General features: G+C 35.2%; 2 protein-coding genes across 2 annotated transcripts in view; one reads left to right on the forward strand and one right to left on the reverse strand.

Annotated features, from left to right (window-relative positions):
* Positions 1-22914, forward strand: part of LOC142334744 (uncharacterized) — a 447170-nt gene that overhangs the window by 199434 nt on the left and 224822 nt on the right. The gene's annotated exons all lie outside the window — the stretch shown is intronic.
* The window catches only part of LOC142334745 (pleckstrin homology domain-containing family F member 2-like), a 321367-nt gene that overhangs the window by 5451 nt on the left and 293002 nt on the right, over positions 1-22914 (reverse strand). The window contains exons 2-9 of the mRNA XM_075383010.1: positions 21460-21516; positions 21223-21284; positions 19911-20072; positions 19306-19384; positions 16191-16313; positions 14242-14354; positions 11908-12019; positions 4034-4126 (exon numbers count right to left, since the gene is read on the reverse strand). Of these exons, the coding sequence (XP_075239125.1) occupies positions 4034-4126; positions 11908-12019; positions 14242-14354; positions 16191-16313; positions 19306-19384; positions 19911-20072; positions 21223-21284; positions 21460-21514 (799 nt within the window). The 5' untranslated portion in view covers positions 21515-21516. The remainder of the gene's footprint in view (positions 1-4033; positions 4127-11907; positions 12020-14241; positions 14355-16190; positions 16314-19305; positions 19385-19910; positions 20073-21222; positions 21285-21459; positions 21517-22914) is intronic.

A 22914-nucleotide genomic window follows, 5' to 3' on the forward strand; every position in this document is an offset into this window, starting at 1 on the left:
CTACTTCCTGTAAAAAAAAAGACCGAGAGAAAACCAATACTCCTATTCGAGTTGTAAAAATCAAGAGAAGGCCAATAATAGCGCCTGCTATCGCTGTGCGGCTATTAATAAGAATTTGGGACGCAAAAATTCTCCTGTAACAGAGAGGAATAAGGGCTGGCTGACAAATGCGGCTGAAATGATAAGCTAAGAATCTCAATCTTAATTTAAGAAATTTCAGTAGTTGTGCAATTTTGTTCTGCCAAAAAAACAAGTAAGGGCAACTTTTAATATTAAAATCAAGTCAACTCGGATAAACATAGAGTGAAAATCACACAAGACTCAATTACATCGCTGCAGAATTCATTTTTTGGGTGAGAAGTTATTTTCGCTCATAATTCTTTTCAAATCGTTGACCCGACAACTCACGCATTTGAATCTCCAAATATGATTTAAAATATTTTGGCCAAACTATGAACTGTTTCTAAAAAAAATGTCAAAAAAATAGTAGGAGTTCGAATTTTGGAAAACAATATTATCGAGATTATTGCCACTGCTCCAATATACAATTCAAGGTCGTCTGAATCATAAAAAAGGATATCACCAAAATAAAAAACAAAGCCGGCAGATTGCCGGAAAATAGCCGCCGTTGACGCGCTTGATGCATATCGGGATTGAAACAGAAAAAAAGAAGAGTCAAAATGTCTTCATTGTCAAAAAGTGTTCTAATTTGGCGTGCAGTTTCAGTTAGATTCTAAAACCATACTTAATTCAGCTTCTAAACTGAAAGCTAATAAGCTTAATACCGATATCAGCGAGCAAACACTCTAATGAACTTTGATAACCTAATTCTCAACTTAATGACAATGGTGACTTATGTAAGAAGGAAAAACGTAATCAAAAGATATAGCGAATTAAAAAACATAGCAGGACAAGTCTTGACGTACAATTCATAGAATTTTCATTGACTAAACAAAAAACTAGACCTAAAACGGACTACGAGTGAATTGGGAAAACCCAGAACGGACTACGAGTGAATTTAGAAACCATTTCTAAAACAATCATAAAATTAAAAAAAAAACAGAAAATCCATGTCAAATTGCCGCATGTGAACAAAAGAACACTAGCCAGAAATTGAAATTTAGTTCAAACAAAAACCTAGGCCTAGAAAAATCTATGAATTGATTGGGAAAACCATTTAGAAAAAAATCCTATCCAAAAAATCGAAAAAACAGTAAAAATCAAAATGAAATTGCCGCATGTTAACAAAAAACCACTAGCGAGAAAGCGAATTTTTGTTCAAACGCCGTTTTCTCACTCTACTTTAGAATTAGAGCGAAAAAAAATTCACGCCGCAAAACCACTCGCTTTCTCGCTCCACTTCCTGTTTCGGCGTGACCAAAATGACAACACCTATTTGACTTCAAAAATCATGAAAATGTGTTAAAAAAAAGACAGCGCCCCAAAACAGTTCAAACTTTTTGAATTGTAATAAAAGGAGAGCGTCTAAATAATAGCCGTTTGAGAGGCGTACGGCGGCTTTTAAAAAGGTAAAGCGGAATATAAAAAGGAGAGCGCCCAAATAATAGCCGTTTGAAAGGCTGACGGCGGTTATTAACTATTGACGGGGTAGTTTTTAATAATTGATTAAAACCTAATTATCAACCTATATTTTGAACCAATTGGAACTAATAATCCGACCATGAAACTTACGTGCTGTTGGCTGCAACGATCAGGGGTTTTCAATGCCATGACGATCACACAGAGAGGTAAAAAAAAAACAACAAAGATTTTAAAAATATCCACTATGGAAAAACAGCTCAAAGAGTCGAAAGGTGAATTGCAGGCGGTCTAATATGACTTATATTGGAACAATGAGCATTCCAAGAGAAAGATAAATCTAATAAAGAAAACCTGAACACAAATGTGAACTATATACAACAAATGGTTTAATACCACAGAATGTTTCCTTTGAACAATAGTGATGCCCTTACAACACATCAATGAACCAAAAATCTTTGAGAATCGTAAAGTCAATCGAAAAGTCAAAACAGTCGAGCGAAAACTTTGCATAATAGAAGACACACACGTTTGCAATAAAGGATTCAAACTTCGTTCGTGAGCAATTAAATAATCTTTCAGTATTACACAGCTCACCGAAGAAATAAAAAATATCTGCATGGCAATAATACGCTACAAATGATACCAAATGACCTTCAATAGAAAACATACCCAGCAGATTGCCGGAAAATAGCCGCCGTTGATTCCAATAAGCATGATTGGGATTGAACGAATAGAATATATTGAAAAAAAAAGATTTTTGTACAAAAATATTTTTTAAGTCCGATTTATTTTGATGGCATTTCGTAGTTGAACATACTTCTGTTTCTTAGAGAGAGGCTACAGGGGCTACTATCAACACCAATAAGCATTAGAGGTGGTAACTAAGACTTATAGGAACGACGTTCAAATAGCGGGCATCTAAAATTGGGCTTTATGGGTTTATCCCGTTTCTATTTCTGACTTCAATTTTTTATACCGACTCTGTTCATTTTGAATTGCTTTGCTTAGCAACTGATGTTCAAATTCACTTTTAGCAGAATGAGAGAAGAGAGAAACTAGCCTAGAGAAGTCAAAAATATTTGACGCAAAATGTCGAAAAAGCGGCAAAATGGGAAACACCTAAAATGGAAAAAAAACATCCAAACATTCAAAAATTATTAAGCTTTTCCATCTGAAAAATTGATATTAAGATAAATTTATGCTCGACGGATGGCAGATACACTACTGTATGCATGTTCCATTGTAACAAGAAACAGTCCAGCAAAAACTGCAACTCATTTTTCCTAAATACATTGAACGGGTAGTTAGAAATATAATGCAAGCCTGGCTTTTTGTTCAATTAGGGACAACCAATATCTTTTTAACCAAATAAAAACAAGAGCAGAAACAATCAACGCTTTTGAAAATTGAGCCTGAAATAACTATAGATGAAACAGGGTTTTATTTAAAAATCTCCCACAAATCTTATCAGGTATCAAAAACAATTCTAATTGTCTCTAAGAGTTTCCAATTGAGCCAAATAATTGAAAAATGATTATTTATGTGCACAGTTCTGTCAATTTTGTTTAATCGAAATGGTGAAAAATTAAAAATCAGAATATACGCCTCATATGAGCAGAGAAATTTCACTACTAATTATTTTCTCCAGCAATTCAACTTTTTAACCGCATTTTCGCTTTACAGCCAAAAGGCTGCTCCATCAAACAGTACTTTCGGTAAACAAACCATCCGTAAAAACTAACACCCCACTTGAGTAGTAAAACGACGAGTAGCATAGTATAGCTTTAAAAAGATAGCTCAGCTTATCGCTTTAAAAAGATTTTGCAATGTAGTTTAAAACGCCCATCAAATATAATTGGTATAAAGTTCGCTCGAGAGAACTTTGATATGAAAACTATTGGTAGTTCCAATCTAGTCGAATTGTCTTTTCAATACTATTTCAGATTTCTAAAAGAAAAAAGCTGAGTAGGAACTGCAATTAGTGAAATTTTAACTGAAGAAATTATTTTTGTGAAATCTTAAAAACTGCCAATGAGAATAAATGCATGATTCACGCATTCACATGCTTTATGTTCTCCTCTGCTCCAATGGCAACTGCACATTTTAACTGTCGAACTACTCTGCTAAGAGCGCCAAGACATGCATAATCAATCTACATACAAGCAAAACAAGCGAATACCTGTAATTAGGCTAAAACATGAAAAAACCGTAGGATAGAGGGAAAATGAAAAGCTTTCAGCCTTGTGTATCTTTTTTACTAGGCAGCTGTGTAGTATATTCTGCCCCCACAGACTTGGAACACAAGCGAAACCAACCATGCAAATGAACATCAATATCTAACATCGACACCTTTTCCCTTTCCCTTTTGTATCCAATTATTCAATTGTTTTTGTTTGATCTTTGACCTCTAACTGATAATTTCATGAAGTTCGCTTGCGTTGTAGCTTCCTGTTACTAATACAGGATCTTTTCCGTTTGTGAGCTAACTAACCATACTCTTGTCTCGCTAACTCAGCCCTCTCCTCGTTGGATACTGTCTTGGGCAGGGGCACCATCTGAGAGGGCGTCTGGAACGGCACCTTATCTGAAACACAGCAACTATGTAGGTTCCATCAGCAGAATGACTTCGTAAAAGAATTCTTTGGATAGTTAGAATGTATGAGCAGCAATGTATATTTTAATTGCTAGTATTGAATGCAGCTAGCTCATTAATATTCGATACTACGACGAGAACTTATTCCTTTCTACATATATAATTACCTGTTAAATGTAAAAAGAGTATTAAGAAACAGTTCGGTTTAGAATTAATGAAGAGTATCTTATCTATAATTCTGTTAATTGATGATAAGAACTCAAGAAGAAATACAAGTGATTTCTACTCCAAGATGCGCGTCTATTTGGCTTCATATGCTCTCTTGCTAACATTTGCTGATTAAGCATTCACAAGACATAAAAAAAAACACGTTTCTTATTTTAATGACGAAAAAAACATGATGCGCAAGAGTCAAAAACTAATTTGAATGCTGTTTCGCTTTTTAATTTCAGAGAAATGCCTAACTAATTTAGAACTGCGCGCGCTCTCTCGGAAGCTTGCAATCATTATAACGACTCAAGGGTTACAGACAAATTTACATCCTGCAGTTAAGATTACAGATTTTTTCAAAAGTTTTTCTTTCAAAAGTTGAAGTATAGCTAACAATTGAAAACACCCATAAATCGAATACTAAATATAGATCTCAAGTATGAGAAAGAAAGAAAGAAGAAATTGATTTCGCTGATAAATTATGTTAAAAAATCATTCTTTAAGTATAATTGTTGTTTTGCAGGTCACACGAGCGTAACATGAACGATTATCAGAGAGGACAATAAACAAGGTCCTAAGAACTATTTAACGCCACCCTGGCAAGTATATCTACTGACGAAGTACTACGGAATATACAGGAGCATAATAATTCACTGGATGGCACCATCACACTTCCAGCTTTCGAGAAAAGCTCCAGCACGAGCCAAGTCCAGACGAAGTAACTTACATGCACTATACAAAACATACCCAGCAGATTGCCGGAAAATAGCCGCCGTTGATTCCAATAAGCATGATTGGGATTGAAATAACAGAAGATATTGAAAAAAAAAAGATTTTTGTACAAAAACATTTTTTTAAGTCCAATTTATTTTGATGGCATTTCGTAGTTGAATATACTTCGGTTTCGTAGAGAGAGGCTACAGGGGCTACTATCAATAACAATAAGCATTAGAGAGAGGTATCTAATACTTACAGGAACGACGTTCAAATAGCGGGCATCTAAAATTGGGCTTTATGGGTTTATCCCGTTTCTATTTCTGACTTCAATTTTTTATACTGACTCTGTTCATTTTGAATTGCTTTGCTGAGCAACTGATGTTCAAAATCACTTTTAGCAGAATGAGAGAAGAGAGAAACTAGCAGAGAAGAGAGAAGTCAAAAAGATTTCACGCAAAATGTTGAAAAGGCGGCAAAATGAGGTAAAGCGAAACATTTTTTTATTCGACGAAGTAAAAAAAACATAGCAGGACAAGTCCTGACGTACAATTCAAAGAATTTTCATTGACTTAACAAACAACTAGAACTAGAACGGACAATGAGTGAATTGGGAAAACCATTTCTAAAAAAAATCAGATGAAAAAACCAAAAAAAAAACAGAAAATCAATGACAAAATGCTGCTATGGAGAACAAAAAACCACTAGTGAGATATGTAATTTTGATTCTAGCAAAAAACTAGGTCCAGAATGAGCTGTGAATGGATTGGGAAAACTATTTAGAAAAAAATCCGATCCAAAAAATCGAAAAAACAGTAAAAATCAGAGTGAAATTGCCGCATGTGAACAAAAAACCACTACCGAGAAACCGAATTTTTGTTCAAACACCGTTTTCTCACTCTACTTTAAAATTAGAGCGAAAAACTTCACGCCGCAAAACCACTCGCTTTTTCGCTCCATTTCCTGTTTCGGCGTGACCAAAATCACCACTCCAATTTGACTTCAAAAATCATGAAAATGTGTGAACAGATCTTAAAAAAAAAGACAGCGCCCCAATACAATTCAAATTCTTTGAATTGTAAAAAAAATAGGAGCGCTATAATAGCCGGCTGAGAAGATGAGGGCGGCTATTAACAATATACTCATAAATTCAATTATTACAACTTCTTCAGGCAGAGCGTTGAACTGCAAAAATTCTCAGGACCATAATTATCTCGTTTTGTTCCGGGAAAGCTTGATCATTCCGTGGAGATGAAATTTAGATCTGTACAAAAATTTTGAATCCTTTGTGTACAGAATCCCACATGACAAGAACTGATTCCGATAAAAAATTGAATTGCGGGTGCAATCTCATGATGCAATGATCTGTTACCTCCGATAGTGAAAGAGTTAGTGATGAGTTTTCTCCGGTGAAAATCATTCCTTATAAAGTGCAAAAACTAGCTTTTATTAAAAATTATTTACAAAGATTGCGTTACATTATTTGACATGGTTGTACATGAATTTTCATCAACCACTCTCTCTTAATTTACTCTTTTTCTCCCATTCTTTTTTCATTTTTTTAAAAACATTTTTATCAAAAGTGGGGAACGTTATAGTCTATTCTACGTCATTATCAATTACGACCCATTAAGATATTCATTACTCAGTTGTCAATACTGACTATATTTGAAATCTGCATTTAACTGTTGATTTATGAGTACATTCTCATTATTGTAATCTTATGTAAAGGAGAAAAATATTTGATATACAACTCCTTATCTTAAGATAATAATCCCTAGCAGCTGCGCGAAAGCACAACAAAATAAAAGCTCAATCTTAGTTGAGCAGTTCTCAAACTATCAGCCAACTCGAATCCATATTATTTAAAGCTTGTCCCCATGAGATTGAATAGCCGGCGTAATAACGAGTAAATTTCTTCTGTACAAAATTTACAAGAGAACAATGCACAAGAGAACAAATGAAAAACTTTTAACTTGACAACTTATTGTCAACGGTTGCAATATGACACCGCACTCTTTGGCTAGCTCCTCGATCCTTCTTTCGATCCTCAGTATTGAATTAAATGATTAATTTGTAAATCGCATTCGAAGACCTAGATAGAGCTAATAAACGGTTGAATATTTATAAACATTCCCAAGAGCTGTAAACATTACCACATTCCTTTCTAAATTTACATTTCAGCACAAGAAGAAAGCATTACAATTTATCTCAAACGACCGACGAGCGATTGCCTTAGTCAGTATTTAGTCACGGTTGGGTGGGGTGTAGGTGGGTGGGGTTTGGGATAATTTTTCGAGAAACGCCCTTCACATCATAAGTCTCCAAAACATTTTCTGTTAATCGCATACCTGAAGACTAGTGGGCTGAACGGCTCTATGAGAACTTAATTCAAACTGGGCGCTACCTCTTTATCCCGTTCCTGAAGAAGAAAGCCTAATGGGTCACAAAAAAACAAACAAAGCGAAAAAATTGCATAAAAAGACAAGCAAGAACAATATATTTGCTACAAATTGCTTTTGAGAGCAGTTAACAATGATTTCCCAAAAGGTGCCGGTTAAGTCATTTATGATAAAAAACATTTCTACTACAACTCATTGTTAATAAGGATCAGAGCTGTTGACATTAAGCCACATAACAGCAGCTGGAGTGCGGCATCAACAAAAAAAAAGAGAGAGGAGATAAAACGTGAACGAGAAAAATAAAGAAAGAAACATTCACCAGAGAGAGAGAGAGAGAGAGAGAGAGAGAGAGATAGGAAAATTTTCCATGTTGGGATTCGACTCTCCAATTTCTAGCTCTCTCGCCTTGTTAGTATATAAATCATAAAGAAAAAAACTGAAAAAGCAAAAGTGAAAAAAGTTTTGAACTTCGCAGTAAAAAAGTTCAAAACCATTTTTGTCTCGAAAGTTCTGCCAAGTATCCCATCTCCGAGACCTAAAAAAATTCTAGGGCTAGTAACGGTCGTTAAACTCAGAAAAGGACAAAGAATATTGAATATTATTCTCATTTCAGTCATTTATTGGTCTCGGTAAAAAACTCGTATACGAATTCTAAAAAAAAAATTAAAAAATCGAACTATCCTTAACTTTGACGGATTATGATGCCATTTCCCTCAGTACTTTATACAGTCCAAAAATAACACCAAGAAAAGCTTTTGGAGTTGCACTCACTTTTTGCATCATTATGACACTGTCACTTGCCAGTTGAAATATTAGCTTATCTAATAGCGTTCCTGCTGTCACAATTAATTTCAAAAGCCTTATCCGAAATAGATAAATCTAAGTTTTCTTTAAAAAATAATATTCATCTAATTTCTCCAACGACAGCCGCAGAGCAACTATTGCAAAAATTGATAAACAACGAAAACGGTTAAAGATGCTATCGTTTCGTAACATCGTCATAAAAATCCTTGTTGCACTTCCCGATGGCCATAATGACCATAACCGACTAACGTCGGACGAGTAGCACTCAAACGACCCGTGAGCGCTTGGCTTCGTCAGTAGCTAGCTATGTTTAGTGAGACTAGCTTTGGATTGATTGAAGGTGCATGCGGTGAGCTTGGGAGTGCATCCGGGTGGGGACGACGGGAGGGCAACGGTCTTTGCCTGCACGGGCCGTTACGACCTGAACGATGTGCAGGGTGGACATTTGAAGTGAGGCGAAGAGAACTGATGTGGGCAGAAGGGAGGGAGTCAGGAGTAGGTTCTCTGTGTGTGTGGAGTATCGGGGGTCAAACTCTAAGAACAACCCTTCAAACCATAAATATGGTCTCAAAACCTAATGCCCTCTGGGCGCTACCAGTTTATCCCGCTGTTAACAGTAGCTGAAGTGCGGCATCAAAAGGGAGAGAGGATGAGAGAGAGATAAAACTTGACCGAGAGAGAGAGAGAGAGAAGGAAAAAAACCCTAACCAACAGAGAGAAAAAGAGGAATGTTTTCCAAGATGGGATACGACTCAACTTTAGTTTTCTAGCCTTGTTAGTAAATAAATAATAGAAAGAAAACTGAAAACGGCAAAATTTAAAAAAAGTTCGCAGCAAAAAAGTTCAAAACCATTTTTGTCTCGAAAGTTCTGTCAAGTTACCCATCTCCAAGACTTAAAAAGTTTCTCTGACCAGTAATAGTCGTTATACTCAGAAAAGGACAAAGAAAATTAAAAAATTTTTGGAAATAATTGCAAATTCAAAACAAAATCTTAATAAAATCAAAATATTAATATCTTAAGAACCATTTCATTGTCTCAAGAGACAAACCAGTATCCCTGTTTCAAGCCTGAAATAAATTCACTGGCTCAAAGATCCATACACTAGGAACATGATGAAAATTCTCCAAAAATTTGAACAAGAATTTGAATTTTATACCAAAATTACTTAAACTGGAGTCATAAAAAAATTGATCACTATGCACTTAACTCTAGAGACTATGCAGCACCTTATTATCAAACCTTGGAGGTCCCAGGGTCCCTTTTGGCGGAAAAATGTCAAAAACATGAAAAAGTGCAAATATTTTGAAAAATTGCTTAAATTCGTGATATTAAGATATTTAAAAACATTCCATTACATCTAACATAGCCAGCAGATTGCCGGAATAGCTGCAAAAGAATAGACATGCCTGCTATATAATAGAGATAGAAACAGATACAGATCTAAATTGAAAAAAAATCGACGCCGCTCAAAAAAACTAGGTAAAAAACATTCAGCAATAAATTAATAAACCTTGTTAAAACTCATTCCGCAGAAGCCTCTAATTAGGGACCTTTACTGAACAAATGAGTTCCTTTGACCTTAAACCAAATCAAAATAAACTTAAGTCTTAAAGTGCAAAAGTCATTTTATTGACTGGGGTAAGTCACGTATGATCAAAATCTAATCACGCAAATAACCTAAAAACTTTTGCTAAAGCGAGTGAGAAATGACATCACGCGCGCAAATGCCGTTAGTGCAAGGAAGAAGTAATTCAGAAAATTTGACTTTTTCAGCTTTGCTGTGTGAACAAATGTAAAACGAAAAAAGAGCCTCAGACGACGAAACAAAAAAAAACCAAGAGCACCGCAATATAGCTTCGCTCAGCTTACAGCTTCGCAGCTATAATAAACTATGCAGTAACATATTTCCCTAGAGGAGTTCCCTAGAGGAAGCTATCAAGCCCTAGAGGAAGTTATTAAGCCCTGGCTCTTGAAGCTAGAGAAACCTAAAACATGACAAAAATTTCAAAAAAAAACTTGAAAAAAAATAGCAAAAACTAGTGATACCACCTCCCAATGAGTTCCACTCCTCCCTAAGCTAAATCTAGCTACAAACAAGGACTGACCCTCACCTGTCGTTCGAGAGCAATTCGGAGTAAAATCAACTTAATCAAAATATTTTGAAATCAAACCTATCTGTAGACAAATAGTTGTATTGTGAGCTTTGCATGTACAGGATAATGAATGTGGATGCTCATATCGGAATGGCGTTCTCGGGTCTAGTGGCAGACGCATATTAGCTGTGCAACATAGCAAGACACGAGGCTGCAGACTACCGAGTCCAACACGGCATGCCAATTCCGCCCGAGTATCTGGCCAGTCGAGTATCTCAATATGTGCACGCATATACACTTTATGCCGCTCGTAGGTAAGGCAAATGCGGTACAATTTTTCAAGTCATAGATAAAGATTGTAAAACTTTATCGTACACGATTGATTATAGGCGTTCAGAAATTGGTCCAATGACGGAACGCTATTTTAATAATAACATGATGACTCGTGCTCATAAAAATCAATCCATGCAGAAAATCAATCCATGACCAACAAAAATTTTCCAGTAATTTATTATCAAACCCTAACGGAGGTGTTCTGACCCTTGACGCTCAAAAAATCTAGAAATAATACAGTAACCTATTTTCAAATCCTAGTGGAGGTTCCTTGGCCCCTGAGGCTCAAAAACCTGAAGAAGCTGAAAAAATTTCAAAAAAAGTTGAAAAGCAAATTTTAAGAAAAAGAATTGCAAAAACTTGTGATATTAAAAAATTGAAAAACTATTCCATGGCCAATAAAAATTTTACAGTAACTTATTATCAAACCGCTTAGGATAATTTCTGGCCCATGTGTCTGGAAAGAACTGAGTAAGGAAAAATAAATGCCCAAAAATTTAAAATTACACGTTTTTTTTTACAAAAATGCTAACATTCGTGATGTTAAAATGTTGAAAAATTCCATTAACACTAAAAACTATGCAGTAACCTATTAATAAAACCTAGAGGAATTTCCGTGATATCTAGGGCTGACAAAAAGTAAAAAAAAATGTCAAATTTTTAAAATGCTTGGGAAGAAATTGCAAAAGTATGAATGTGCGCGGGGGGCAATAGTGGGGGGAGGGTCAACAGTGGAGGGGGTCTTCAACCTCTAAGAACCGCCCTTCACTCCATAAGTATGTCTCCAAAACAGTTTGGGTTGAAACAGAGCTGAAAAGCTCTAAGAGCACTTACTACCTGCTGGGCGCTACCTGTTTATTCCGTTTTTGAGGACGAAAAGTCAAAAGCGTCAGACAAAAAATCAGTCAAGCGAAAAATCGCTTAAAAAAGACCGACAGGACTAATATAATTGCTACAAACTTCGTTTGAGAGCAATTAAAAATGCTTTAAACTTAGACGTCAAAAGCAGTAGCTAAATGCAAAACTTGCGAGACTGAATAGACATTGATATCATCAGAAATTAATGCAAATCTTGCCACTTGACCAGCCCTTTAAATTTTTCCCATTATAGCCCCATATGGGGACTATAATAGGTACTTTAATGGACAATAAAATTTTTCTTCACTGAGAGGACCTATAATATGAACACTCCCTTATTTTAACAGAGTACTCACTTGGAACATCGACACATTTGAAGCAGATCTTTTCTTTTTTCTTCTTCAACTTGTCTTCTTGATATCTCTGACAGTCTCCACACATCAGAGTCCCGCATTTCCTACAGTGATGCTGAAAAATAAAGAAACCAAGGAAAACAAATATTATAATTGCTAGAATTGAATGCATTCTCTGCATTTGCAAAATCCAACTAAAATTCAACCATCTATAAGGACTTGAAAAACACCTAAATGCGAAAATTTGATAAAGTGCAACAACCTTTAAGACACTTCAAAAGAAAAAAAAATGAATGCAAACTTTGCTTTCGCTCGCTATATCTAGAGATATATCCACCAATGCTTTTGAGTAGCACTCAATTTTTGCATCATTTTAACACGCTACCAGTTCAAAAACTAGCTTATCTGATAGCGTTCCGGCTGTCACAAAACAATTGATTTCAAAAGCCTAATTCGAAATAGATAAGTTTTCTATAAAAATTAATATACATTTCTTAGATTCTCCAAGGGCAGCCGCAGCAACTATTCTTAAAATTGATAAACAACGAAAAAAGTTAAAAGACGTTATCTTTTCGTAACATCGTCATTAATTTCTTTGTGGCTCTTACCGATGGCAATAAGGAACATAACCGACTATAATCCGGCGAAAAGCTCTCAAGCGACCAGTTGGCTTCTTCAGTAGCTAGCTAGTTTAGTGAGGCTAGCCTTGGCTTGATTGAAGGGGCGTGAGGTGAGCGTAGCGGGGGGGATGTACCAGAGGTGGGGCTGATGGGGCAACAGGGGGGACAACGTTGGGGGTGGCTCCACGGGGCCCATATGGCCTGAACGATGTCCAGGGGTGGGGATTGGGGGGGGGGGGGTGTGAAGGGGGATGTGGGCTGGGGGGATGTGGGTGGTCAATTTTTAAGAACCACCATTCAAACCATAAGTGAGTCTCAAAAACAGTTTCCGTGAATCGCATACTTGGACACTAGTGAGCTGAAAGGCTCTAAGAGAACTTAATGCCCTATGGGCGCTACCTGTTTATCCTGTTTTTGAGGCCGAAAAGTCAAATGGGTCTGACAAGAAATCGGTCAATCGAAAAATTGCAAAAAAATACCGACAGGACCAATATAATTTTTACAAACTTCGTTTGAGAGCAATTAAACAATTCAACCGTTGGCTTTGCGAAACCATTTCTTAACTTAATCTTTGCACCATTTAAAAATCAGCAAAATTTTAGAAACACTCGGGTAAGTTGTAACATAATAGTCACATATATTGTCTTTATTAAAGGATTAACTCAAAGCAGCTTTCATCAGATGCTGTATGGACGGTTTTTTTTAAAAAAATTAAGTTAAGATCACACTCACAAATCTGTTGTAGAAAAGAGCAAAAAAGCATCGAACTATTTTCTCTTAATTCGTTTGGCCTGTCGTTTCAGCGTCATAAAAAAGCCACGTATTTATGCCTTCAATTTTACGCACCATTAAGTTACCCACCATTAAATGAACCTGTCTGCTGAAAAGCATCTTCAAAGATCGGAAACTTTTCAAAACGCATCTTCTCGAAAATGTTTTGAAAAGAACGTTTCGACAAATCACGAAACAGCTATAGACAGGTTTCAAATTAATTTTGATTTCACAAAAATGAAAACATTTTTTATAAAAAGCTGGTCAATGTTAAACTAATTTCTGAAATAATGAACAGTACACCTTGATACTTTCTTATCTATCACAACTTGTACTGTAATCTGACCTCGCATCGTGTTTAAAGATTTAGAGACGATCCTTAGTAATTTATTATTTAATGATGAAAAAATATCAAGCATTTCAGCTACAAACTCACTCCCAAAGACCCTACGCACATCAAAGCAGAAAAAGAGTTTTCCGGTGTGAAAAAATCCACTTATTAATACATGAGGAATGGATTCAATAAAATACATTCCAATAATGCCACTTTTTTTCATCTTCGCAAAATATATCGGTTACAAAAAAGTCACGCAAGCATATACTTCCTGCATCAATTCCATGGAAGGTTGAAATAACGAAGTGCTAAGAGCCATTTAGCAAAATGGATTTCCATAATTTTTTCAGCGTTGGTAATGTGATTTCTAATTCATAATACTTTTCATTAGCGCAACTTTGATTTCAGCATCTCAAAACCTTTAGTGACAGGAAATTACGTAAAACCTTCATTAAATCAGCTAGTTGAGAAGTCGATTGGTTGAGTAACAAAATTATGAAATCGGATGAAAATCGAAACACCGGGTCAAAAAAACTAATAAAATAGTTGATAAATTTTTTAAGGCAATTGAAAAAATGTAAGAGCAAAAATATGAGTGGGAACAGAACATACTCGTCGATTGATGGTTGTGAATTTGGTCTTGTTACAAACAGGACACACACTGCAATTCTGGTCAGGAGTCCAGACTGGAGCCGATTGACTTTCCTTCTTGTGCTTCACCATATCTACAAAATAGATAGTTTTCTACAATACATCGAAATTTATAGTTTGGATCTATAATGTCCTCATCTTAACTTTTACGTCATAGACGTATGTACTATTAACATAACAATCAATTATTTGTAATAATAAGTTACGGCCATTAAAAACACCGGGGGAATAGATTTTACTGCTGAATTCTCGCGCCTTTTTCATTAATTAGCTGGCAGAGATTTAAATTGAAAAACGTACTCGGCAGATTGCCGAAAAATAGCCGCCGTTGATTCCCATAACCAAGATTGGGATTGAAGGAAGAGAAAAAAACTAGTGAAAAAATGATTTTTGTACAAACAATTTTAAAGTGCGAACTATTTTGATGTCAATTTGGAGCTGAACAGCCTCCCGTTTCGTAGTGAGACCACACATGGGCTAGTGTAAAACCAAAAAGTGAAATTGCCGTATGTGAACAAAACACCACTACCGAGAAAACGAATTTTTGTTCAAACAGCGTATTCTCACATTTTAAAATTAGAGCAAAAAAATTTCACGCCGCAAAACCACTCGCTTTTTCGCTCCATTTCCTGTTTCGGCGTGACCAAAATCATTACTCCAATTTGACTTCAAAAATCATGAAAATGTGTGAACAGATCTTAAAAAAAAGACTTGAATTGTAAAACATAGGAGCGCTATAATAGCCGGCTGAGAAGCTGAAGCGGCTATTAATAATAAAAAGCAATTTTGATTGTAACGTGGGTATCTCTCTAGAGGTATTCTCAAATTCTTGTGATGGTATTTATCCATATCTAATTAATTGCAAACTTAAAACAAGAAGCATAAATCGACGTCGGGCGAATTCCTCTCGAACGACTGTCGAGGCGAGGTATTTTAGAAGGGGTGGGGGTATAGGTTACAGAAACTTCGATGAGTGCACAAACTTCAGACAATATGAGGGATAAGAATCGGTGACATTAACAACTAAGCTACAGTAACCATGTTGATTACTCGCTCACAACCGCTTTTATTTTAGCAGCAAACTTAATTTCTTAATGCCAGCCATTTTAGTCACGCAAATGTTTAAAAATTCACTCGAGAAAGGAAATTGAGAAGATGTTCTGAAGAAAACGGTCACGCAAAATGTATATAAAAGACACTTCGTTTGAGAGCAATTTATGACCAATGTCGTATACAAATAAAGCTCCAAGAGACTTGAAGAGTCTTGCATCCTTTCGGCTGTACCGCTGTATCCTGTTTCAGAGGACGAAAAGTTTATTTGACGGGAAAATAACCACACGAAAAATCCCATATAGAAGACCAACATTACCCAAATAATTGCTAGCAACTTGGTTTGAGAGCAAATAATGACTACTTCACCAATGTCTTCTATTAAAAACTTCTATGGGGCTATTTGCTAATCAGCGGTCAGCTTTGGATTGCCATTATTTGCAAATTAAATTGAATTGTACCCATCCTTTGCTGATAGTCGCAATCGCTAACAAATAGTAATTCATGATGATCCTTAGGGCAGAACTTTAGTGAGCATTATTGCAACGTTATCTGTCCTCTCTGTATTTTTTTGTAATTATTTGATTTTTGTAATTATTTGATGTGAATACTTTTGTTGAGAAAATGATTCTTCTTTTTTTTATTTTTGTTATTTTTATTTTGTAATTATTTTTTATTTTTGTAATTATATTTATTTTTGTAATTTTTTATGTTATTACTTTTGTTGAAAATATAATTTCTCAAAAAAAGTATTTTATTTTAATTATTTGATGTTGATACTTTTTTTATTTTTGTAATTATTTGATGTTAATAGTTTTTTTGAGAAATTAATTGTTCTTCATTAGCAGACAATGACTAACAGTTCTGGTTGGAGTGAGTGATGGCACTCTGGATGTAGTCCAGCCAGGCCATCTGCTCGTCCTGGGACTCCATCACTACTATGAACGACTTCTCACTCGTCTTGATTTTGAGACAGTGCTCGTCTAAAACAGATATACTAGACAAAGAAACACACTAACATGCACACCACCAACACATGAGTCATTGCAGGACAAAAGTTCCATTCAATCTTTGCTCAACTGAAGCGTATTGGAATTGTATTCTTCCCCACCGTGAGCAAACATATTTTACTTTCGTTTAATTTCGTTTTCTTTAATTTCGTTTACTAGAGCGAGTTATCGTGATTTTAAATTTTTGTGAATATTAGACCGATTTGCGTTTTTTTATTCACATTTTCCGGAATTTTTGCCTAAACTTCGTCAATTTTGCTAAAATATGTAAAAATTGTTAAAAAAAAGTACTGTTGATTTTATCTTTAAACAAAAAAAGTATTGCTGGCTATTTTGATTTCAATTTTTCGGCTGAACTTTTCAAAATTCAGCCCTTTCCATCAAAAAATTTCCCGAAATAAGCTTCTTCACTCCACTGATTAATTTTTCCGGAAAAACACACAAAAACAAACACAATCCTTGTAAACTACAAAGGAAGCTAGTCCTACTTCCACTTCCATTGAGAGTAGTCTGGAACTGAAATTTGGCCGTTTTTGCCGACTTTATTCTATGATTATCAAAAAAGCAGCATTTAGTTTTTACCCTTTAAATAACAAATTATCTAGATATACAAGAATCGAAACAATTGAAGGTTCTCAATGGAAGAACAGCAATAGCAGGGCTGGTTTTGGTCCAATCATGGACTTTTACAATACAAAAAAATTCGGACTGTAATTCGCTCTTTCAGCAGAACAATTCCAATCGAAGCTCACTGTAGATAGGTCAAGTTGGCTTCCTAAGCGGTTCCAAATTAATGAATCCAGTATCTTTACTCGAAAGATTACGGTCGTTTTGACTTAAAAATTTCTTGATTTTTTTAATTAAAACAATGGCTTATTGAACTTAACTTTGCCACTTTTTTTCTCTTAATTTGGTCAACTCGTACCTTAGTGTCAGCAAAGAATGAATGCTTCTTCCTCTTCTTTTTACTGACTTAAAATGTTGTTTTTTTGCGGTTCTAAGCGTTAAGTTATGTTTTTCTGGCTTTGATACAACTCGATTTCATAATTTTATGAATTTTGGGCATTGGCCCATTTTTCACGTTTTTCTCGTTTTGTCACATCACATTACTGGCAGGTCAAATAATACATCATTGGCGTTTAAAATAAAGCAAAATGGAACACAAGTCTTTAAAAGCATAGAATATGGTTTTAACGGCTTCGACGACTTAATTGAATTTTTTTTACTTCGACGACTTAATTGAATTTTTTCTCTCGACGACCTTAATTGAATTTTTTTTTACGTTTGTCTTTATATGTCCTTTTTACTTTGTCTTTTTAGTAGTATAAAATTTCGTGGATAATGACAGTTTTCATTGGCTTTTTATGGAGAATTAAATGAGCCTATGTTCTGATTTGAGTAGATAGCTGACGGCTTTCAAGATTTTGAAAACGTGCCATATCTTTTCTGGTGAAGTACAATTTATTTTGTTTAGTTCCAGATTTATCCAACGCTAACTTGACATTGTTAATAAGTTTTTATTTAATGGATATAAAGTTTTTGACGTAATGTTTACTGTTATTGATGTTTGATTTTGCATTTCGTTTTGACTTGCTTTCCTAATAATGGCTGATCTCATCAATCTGGTGCGCCATTTTTAACGCCACAGTTATTTGTGTTGGAGGCGATCTTTTTCACACCATTTTCTTTTGAAAAATTCTTGAATTTTTTGGTGTTTTTTATCTGTCCCTCATTTGGTAGACAAGTTGCTAACTAAAGGTCACATATGACATTATTGTCATTGAGAGAATGTTCATGTGTACAAAATCTGACATTTTTTGAGAATTCGTTATGAATTTACTGGCTTCGACACGGGCTTTTCGCAAAAATAGTAAACTAACTTTTGATCTTTGCGTCCGTTTGACGTTCTTTTTGCAGACGTAGGATATATTCTGAAAAATACAGGTCGCTAGCGCTTCCTTTGGACGAATAAACGAACCTATTTAATTGATTCAGTTTGTAGCTGAGAGCTTTCATGTCTGAAATCAACTGTTTTCGAAAAATTCAAAAGTATTACTCGATTTTGCCCTTTTTTCTCCTTTCTGCCTACTCTTACCTATTCTCATTAATGAGATGTTGCATACCAAATTATTAGTGTTCAAGGAAGGCTCAATTGAACATGCATATTTTGAAGGGCATGTATGGCTTTAGGGCATCGACAGCGTTTTCTCGCAAAATTGAATAATGACAGATCTTAATGCCTTCATATAGAAGCGTATTTGATCATATATATGCTGGATGTTGTCAATTGCTATCTAATGGCTTTTATTGATTTGAAAACAATTGTGTTTATTAAAATAGAAGCCAATTTTTTAAATATGCTGTTTTTTGTTCTTTTGTCTAATTGTTACCGAGCCTTATTATGGAGTGGTCACATATCTTTTCTAGTGAAGTACAAGTTCATTTGTTTAGTTTCAGTTTTATCTGACGCTGTTTTGATCTTGTTAATAACTTTTTTCTCAGAAAAAAATGGACATTAAGTTTTGCGTGTAATTAATGTTTGTTGTTATTGTTGTTTGATTTTGGTGTTCGTCATGACTTGCTTTCTTAATAATGGCTGATCTCATCAATCTAATGCGGCATTTTTTACGCCACTGAGTTGGAGGCGATCTTTTTGTTCATACATTTTTTGGAAAAATTCTTGAATTTTTGGTGGTTTTCTATCTGTCCCTCATTTGGTAGACATTTATGCCAAAAAAGTGGATGAACAGGTTCGGAAATTTATGTGCAAACGCACATTACCGAGCCGCCTTGTCTTTACTCACATCTTAGTAAACTGGGCACAAGGTCAACGTCACTGTTTTAATGGCAGCTGCTATGCTACAAATAATACCTACTCGTCGCATTATATGCATTGGGTTAAAATTGGTAGACTTAGATCACCAAGGTCGCGAATGTCAGTTGATAATTGATAAGATATACTAACAGGTCATTTCGCCCACTTGGAAATTGGTCACTTCTTCCACTTCCATGCCACACGTGTTCAGAACATTTGTCTTCAGAAGCTAAAACAACTACTTTTTACGAATTGATGGCATATTCGATAACAAGGATGTCTTTCCAGGTCAAATATATACACCGACCAAACCTGACTGACCAAAAAACAACAGTTGAGTAATAAAAGGGGTCAGAACAATTAAAATAGAAATTCAAAAAATATATTAAAATCAAAGCTGGTTTTTCAGGATGACAATTGAATCAAGTCGATGACTTGTTCGAAACGTTGACTTGTGGCTTTATGACACGCATTGCTATATCTCGATAGGTGACAAATGATAGAACACAAAACGCGGAGGTTACGAGACGCAAAACGATGAAGTAAAAAAAAATAGAAAAAAATAATAGGACTCAAACTACTCATACATATCTCCCTCTAAACATACATAAGAAAATCTGGATCTTTTCCGTTTGTGCCCCCCCCCCCCCCCCCACAAACGGAAAAGATCCGAAAATCTTATCGAAAATTAGAATTCCTGGCTGATCAGGTAATTTAAGGTTAATATGAATCGCTTTTAATATTGATTAACAAACCGGTCTTCGCATGTTCCTGTCCTGTGGCGGGTAGTTACAGTAGATAAGCTGATGAGAAAAGAGAACAAAGTATCTCTCCTTTGGAACCTTCCGACAAATCTTCTTCAAATTTCCTTCCCCAACCAGACAGAACTCCCGCGTACGCATCCCATTTGGAGGCGCCTAAAAAACAACATAGCTGGCAAATTGCCAGAAAATAGCCGCAATAGCTTCATAGAGCTGTAGTCTCAAAATAGATCTGTTATCTCTGTGAATTAAAGCAAAGAAAACTCAATTTCAGAGTAAGGAAGTCATTTTAAAGAGTGAGGTAAGTCACGTGTGACCAACAAAAAAACTAGCTCCACTAAGAGTGAAAAATGACGTCATGCACGCAATTCAGTTGAAATTGCATGAACGAATGAACAAAAAGCAGATTTGAAGTGGTTGTGACGTCATATGGTCGTAACAAAAATCGTGACGACGAAATAAATAAAAAAACATAGCAGGACAAGTCCTGACGTACAATTCAAAGAATTTTCATTGACTAAACAGAAAACTAGACATAGAACGGACTATGAATGGATTGGGAAAACCATTTAGAAAAAAATCCGATCTAAAAAATCGAAAAAACCAGTAAAAATCAAAGTGAAATTGCCGCATGTGAACAAAAAACCACTAGCGAGAAAGCCAATTTTTGTTCAAACACCCTTTTCTCACTCTACTTTAATTTTAGAGCGAAAAAATTTCACGCCGCAAAACCACTCGCTTTTTCGCTCAACTTCCTGTTTCGGTGTGACCAAAATCACCACTCCAATTTGACTTCAAAAATCATGAAAATGTGTGAACAGATCTTAAAAAAAAAAAAAAAGACAGCGCCCCAATACAATTCAAATTCTTTGAATTGTAAAAACAAGAGAAGGCCAATAATAGCCTCAGCTATCGCTTCGCGGCTATTAATAAACGACTTACGTCAAACGCAGTACTGTGGAACGACTGGTGTGGCGGCAATTGTATCGATTTCCGTGGGGGGGGGGGGGGGGGGGGGGGCACTTCAAATGACGTCATTGGAGGTTTGTATATGCCACTATTAAGATTTTTCATTTGACTTTTAGCAGTAAATTCAGAGAATTTAACTAAATTTCACGCGCTTCATTTCTTGCTTCAAAATTTCTTCCAATAAAATTGATTAAAAAGACTTTTCCAACACTCCTTTACGAGTCGTAAAAAAGACAACGCACCAATTCAATTCTAAATCTCTGAATTGTAGAAAAAATAGTCGCCACAAGATCCGGCTGAGCAGGTGAGAGCGGCTATTAATAAGAAAGGAACTCACTATGGAAAATCCAAGATGTTCTTCAATTGCTTTGATCCGCGATCTGTTGCCGTCGTCTCGATCTAAACAAGAGTTTTGAATATAAAAGCATCGAATATGAGTTAAGTCAACTTCTGCTCTAATTGAGTACCGACTAAGAATTGCAATTCGTCCGCTGAATTCTCGACGATGTACTGGCATTAGTTTTGTAAATTATCACTAAGAACAACTTGAGTTTTATAAAGATAAAATACTTACATAAACCTCTGAATGCATCCTCTATAGTCTCAAAATCTTGACTAATCGTATCCATCTGAAATGAAAACCGTAATTAAAATGATGCTCAGGGTTAACTATTTGATGACTAAATTTTTCATAAAGGCTTCTTTTCTAACAATTTGTATTGACTAAGCAATTTTAACATAACCGAATAACGTCCGGCGAATTGCTCTCAAACGACCGGCGAGCAGTTGCCTTCGGCAGTAGATAGCCACTGTTAAGTGAGGCTAGCTTTAGCTTGATTCGACTCTGCAACTTTGTTTTCCTGCCTTGTCAGCAAATGAATCAAATAACTGACATTTTAAAAATTTGCAAAGTATTGCAAAATTTAAAAGAAAAGCTTCCAGATTTCGCAGTGAGAATGTTCAAAACTATTTTTTGTCTCTGGAGTTATGTCAAGTAACCCATCTGCAAGGCTTGAAATGCTTCGTTGGCCAGAAATGATCGTTAAACTCAGAAAAGGACAAAAATAATCAAGAAATTTTGAAACAAATTGTAAATTTGAACAAAATCTTGCTAAAACTCAAGATATTAAAAAATTCAAAAGCATTTAAACGTCTAAAGAAACTATCCAGTATCACTTTTTCAATCCTTAAATAGTTTCACTGACTCAAAGATCCATAAACTTGGAACATAATAACTTTCCAAAAATTTGAAATAAAATTTCTCAAAAAAATGCTAAAGCTGTAGTCATTAAAATATTGATAACCATTCCATTAACCGTAAAAACTTTGCAACGGCTTATCATCACGCCTTGGACGAGGTCCCTAGGACCCTGGTGCCGGAAAAAGATAAAAAATTCAAAAAGACTAAAAAAAGTTGAAAAAATTGCAAATATTTTTTAAAAACTGCTGATATTAAAATCTTGAAGAACATTCCATTACATCTATAAGCTATGCAGTAACCTATAATCAAACCGTTGAGGAGGTTATGTGGCTCTTGAGGCTGGAGAAACAAAAAAACAATGACAAAAAATTTCAAAAAAACTTGAAAAAAATGCAAGTTGCATAAAAAAACTGCTAAAATTTGTGATAATAAAAGTTGAAAATCAATCCATGGCCAAAAAACATTTACCGGTAACTTATTATCGAACCATAGTGGAGATTTTCTGTTAGGCTGAAAAACCTGAATAATGACAAGAAATGTCAGAAAATGAAAATTTTGTTTAAAAAAATTCTAAAATTCGTGGTGTTGAAATCTTAAAAACATTCTGTTACATTTGAAATTATACAATAACCTTTTTGTCAAACTCTAGAGAGTTTCTTCGGCTCTTAAGTCTGGAGAAACTTAAAAACTGACAAAAATTTTAAAAAAGCAAGTTTTATCAAAAGATATATTTAAAAAATTCGCTAAAAATTGTCATATTAAAAAATTGAAAGCAATTCCATGGCAAAAAAAAATTTTAGCAACTTAATATCAAACCCTGAGGGACGT

The sequence above is a fragment of the Convolutriloba macropyga genome, chromosome 2, assembly GCF_964194025.1.
Source record: "Convolutriloba macropyga chromosome 2, txConMacr16.3, whole genome shotgun sequence".
NCBI lineage: Eukaryota > Metazoa > Xenacoelomorpha > Acoela > Convolutidae > Convolutriloba > Convolutriloba macropyga.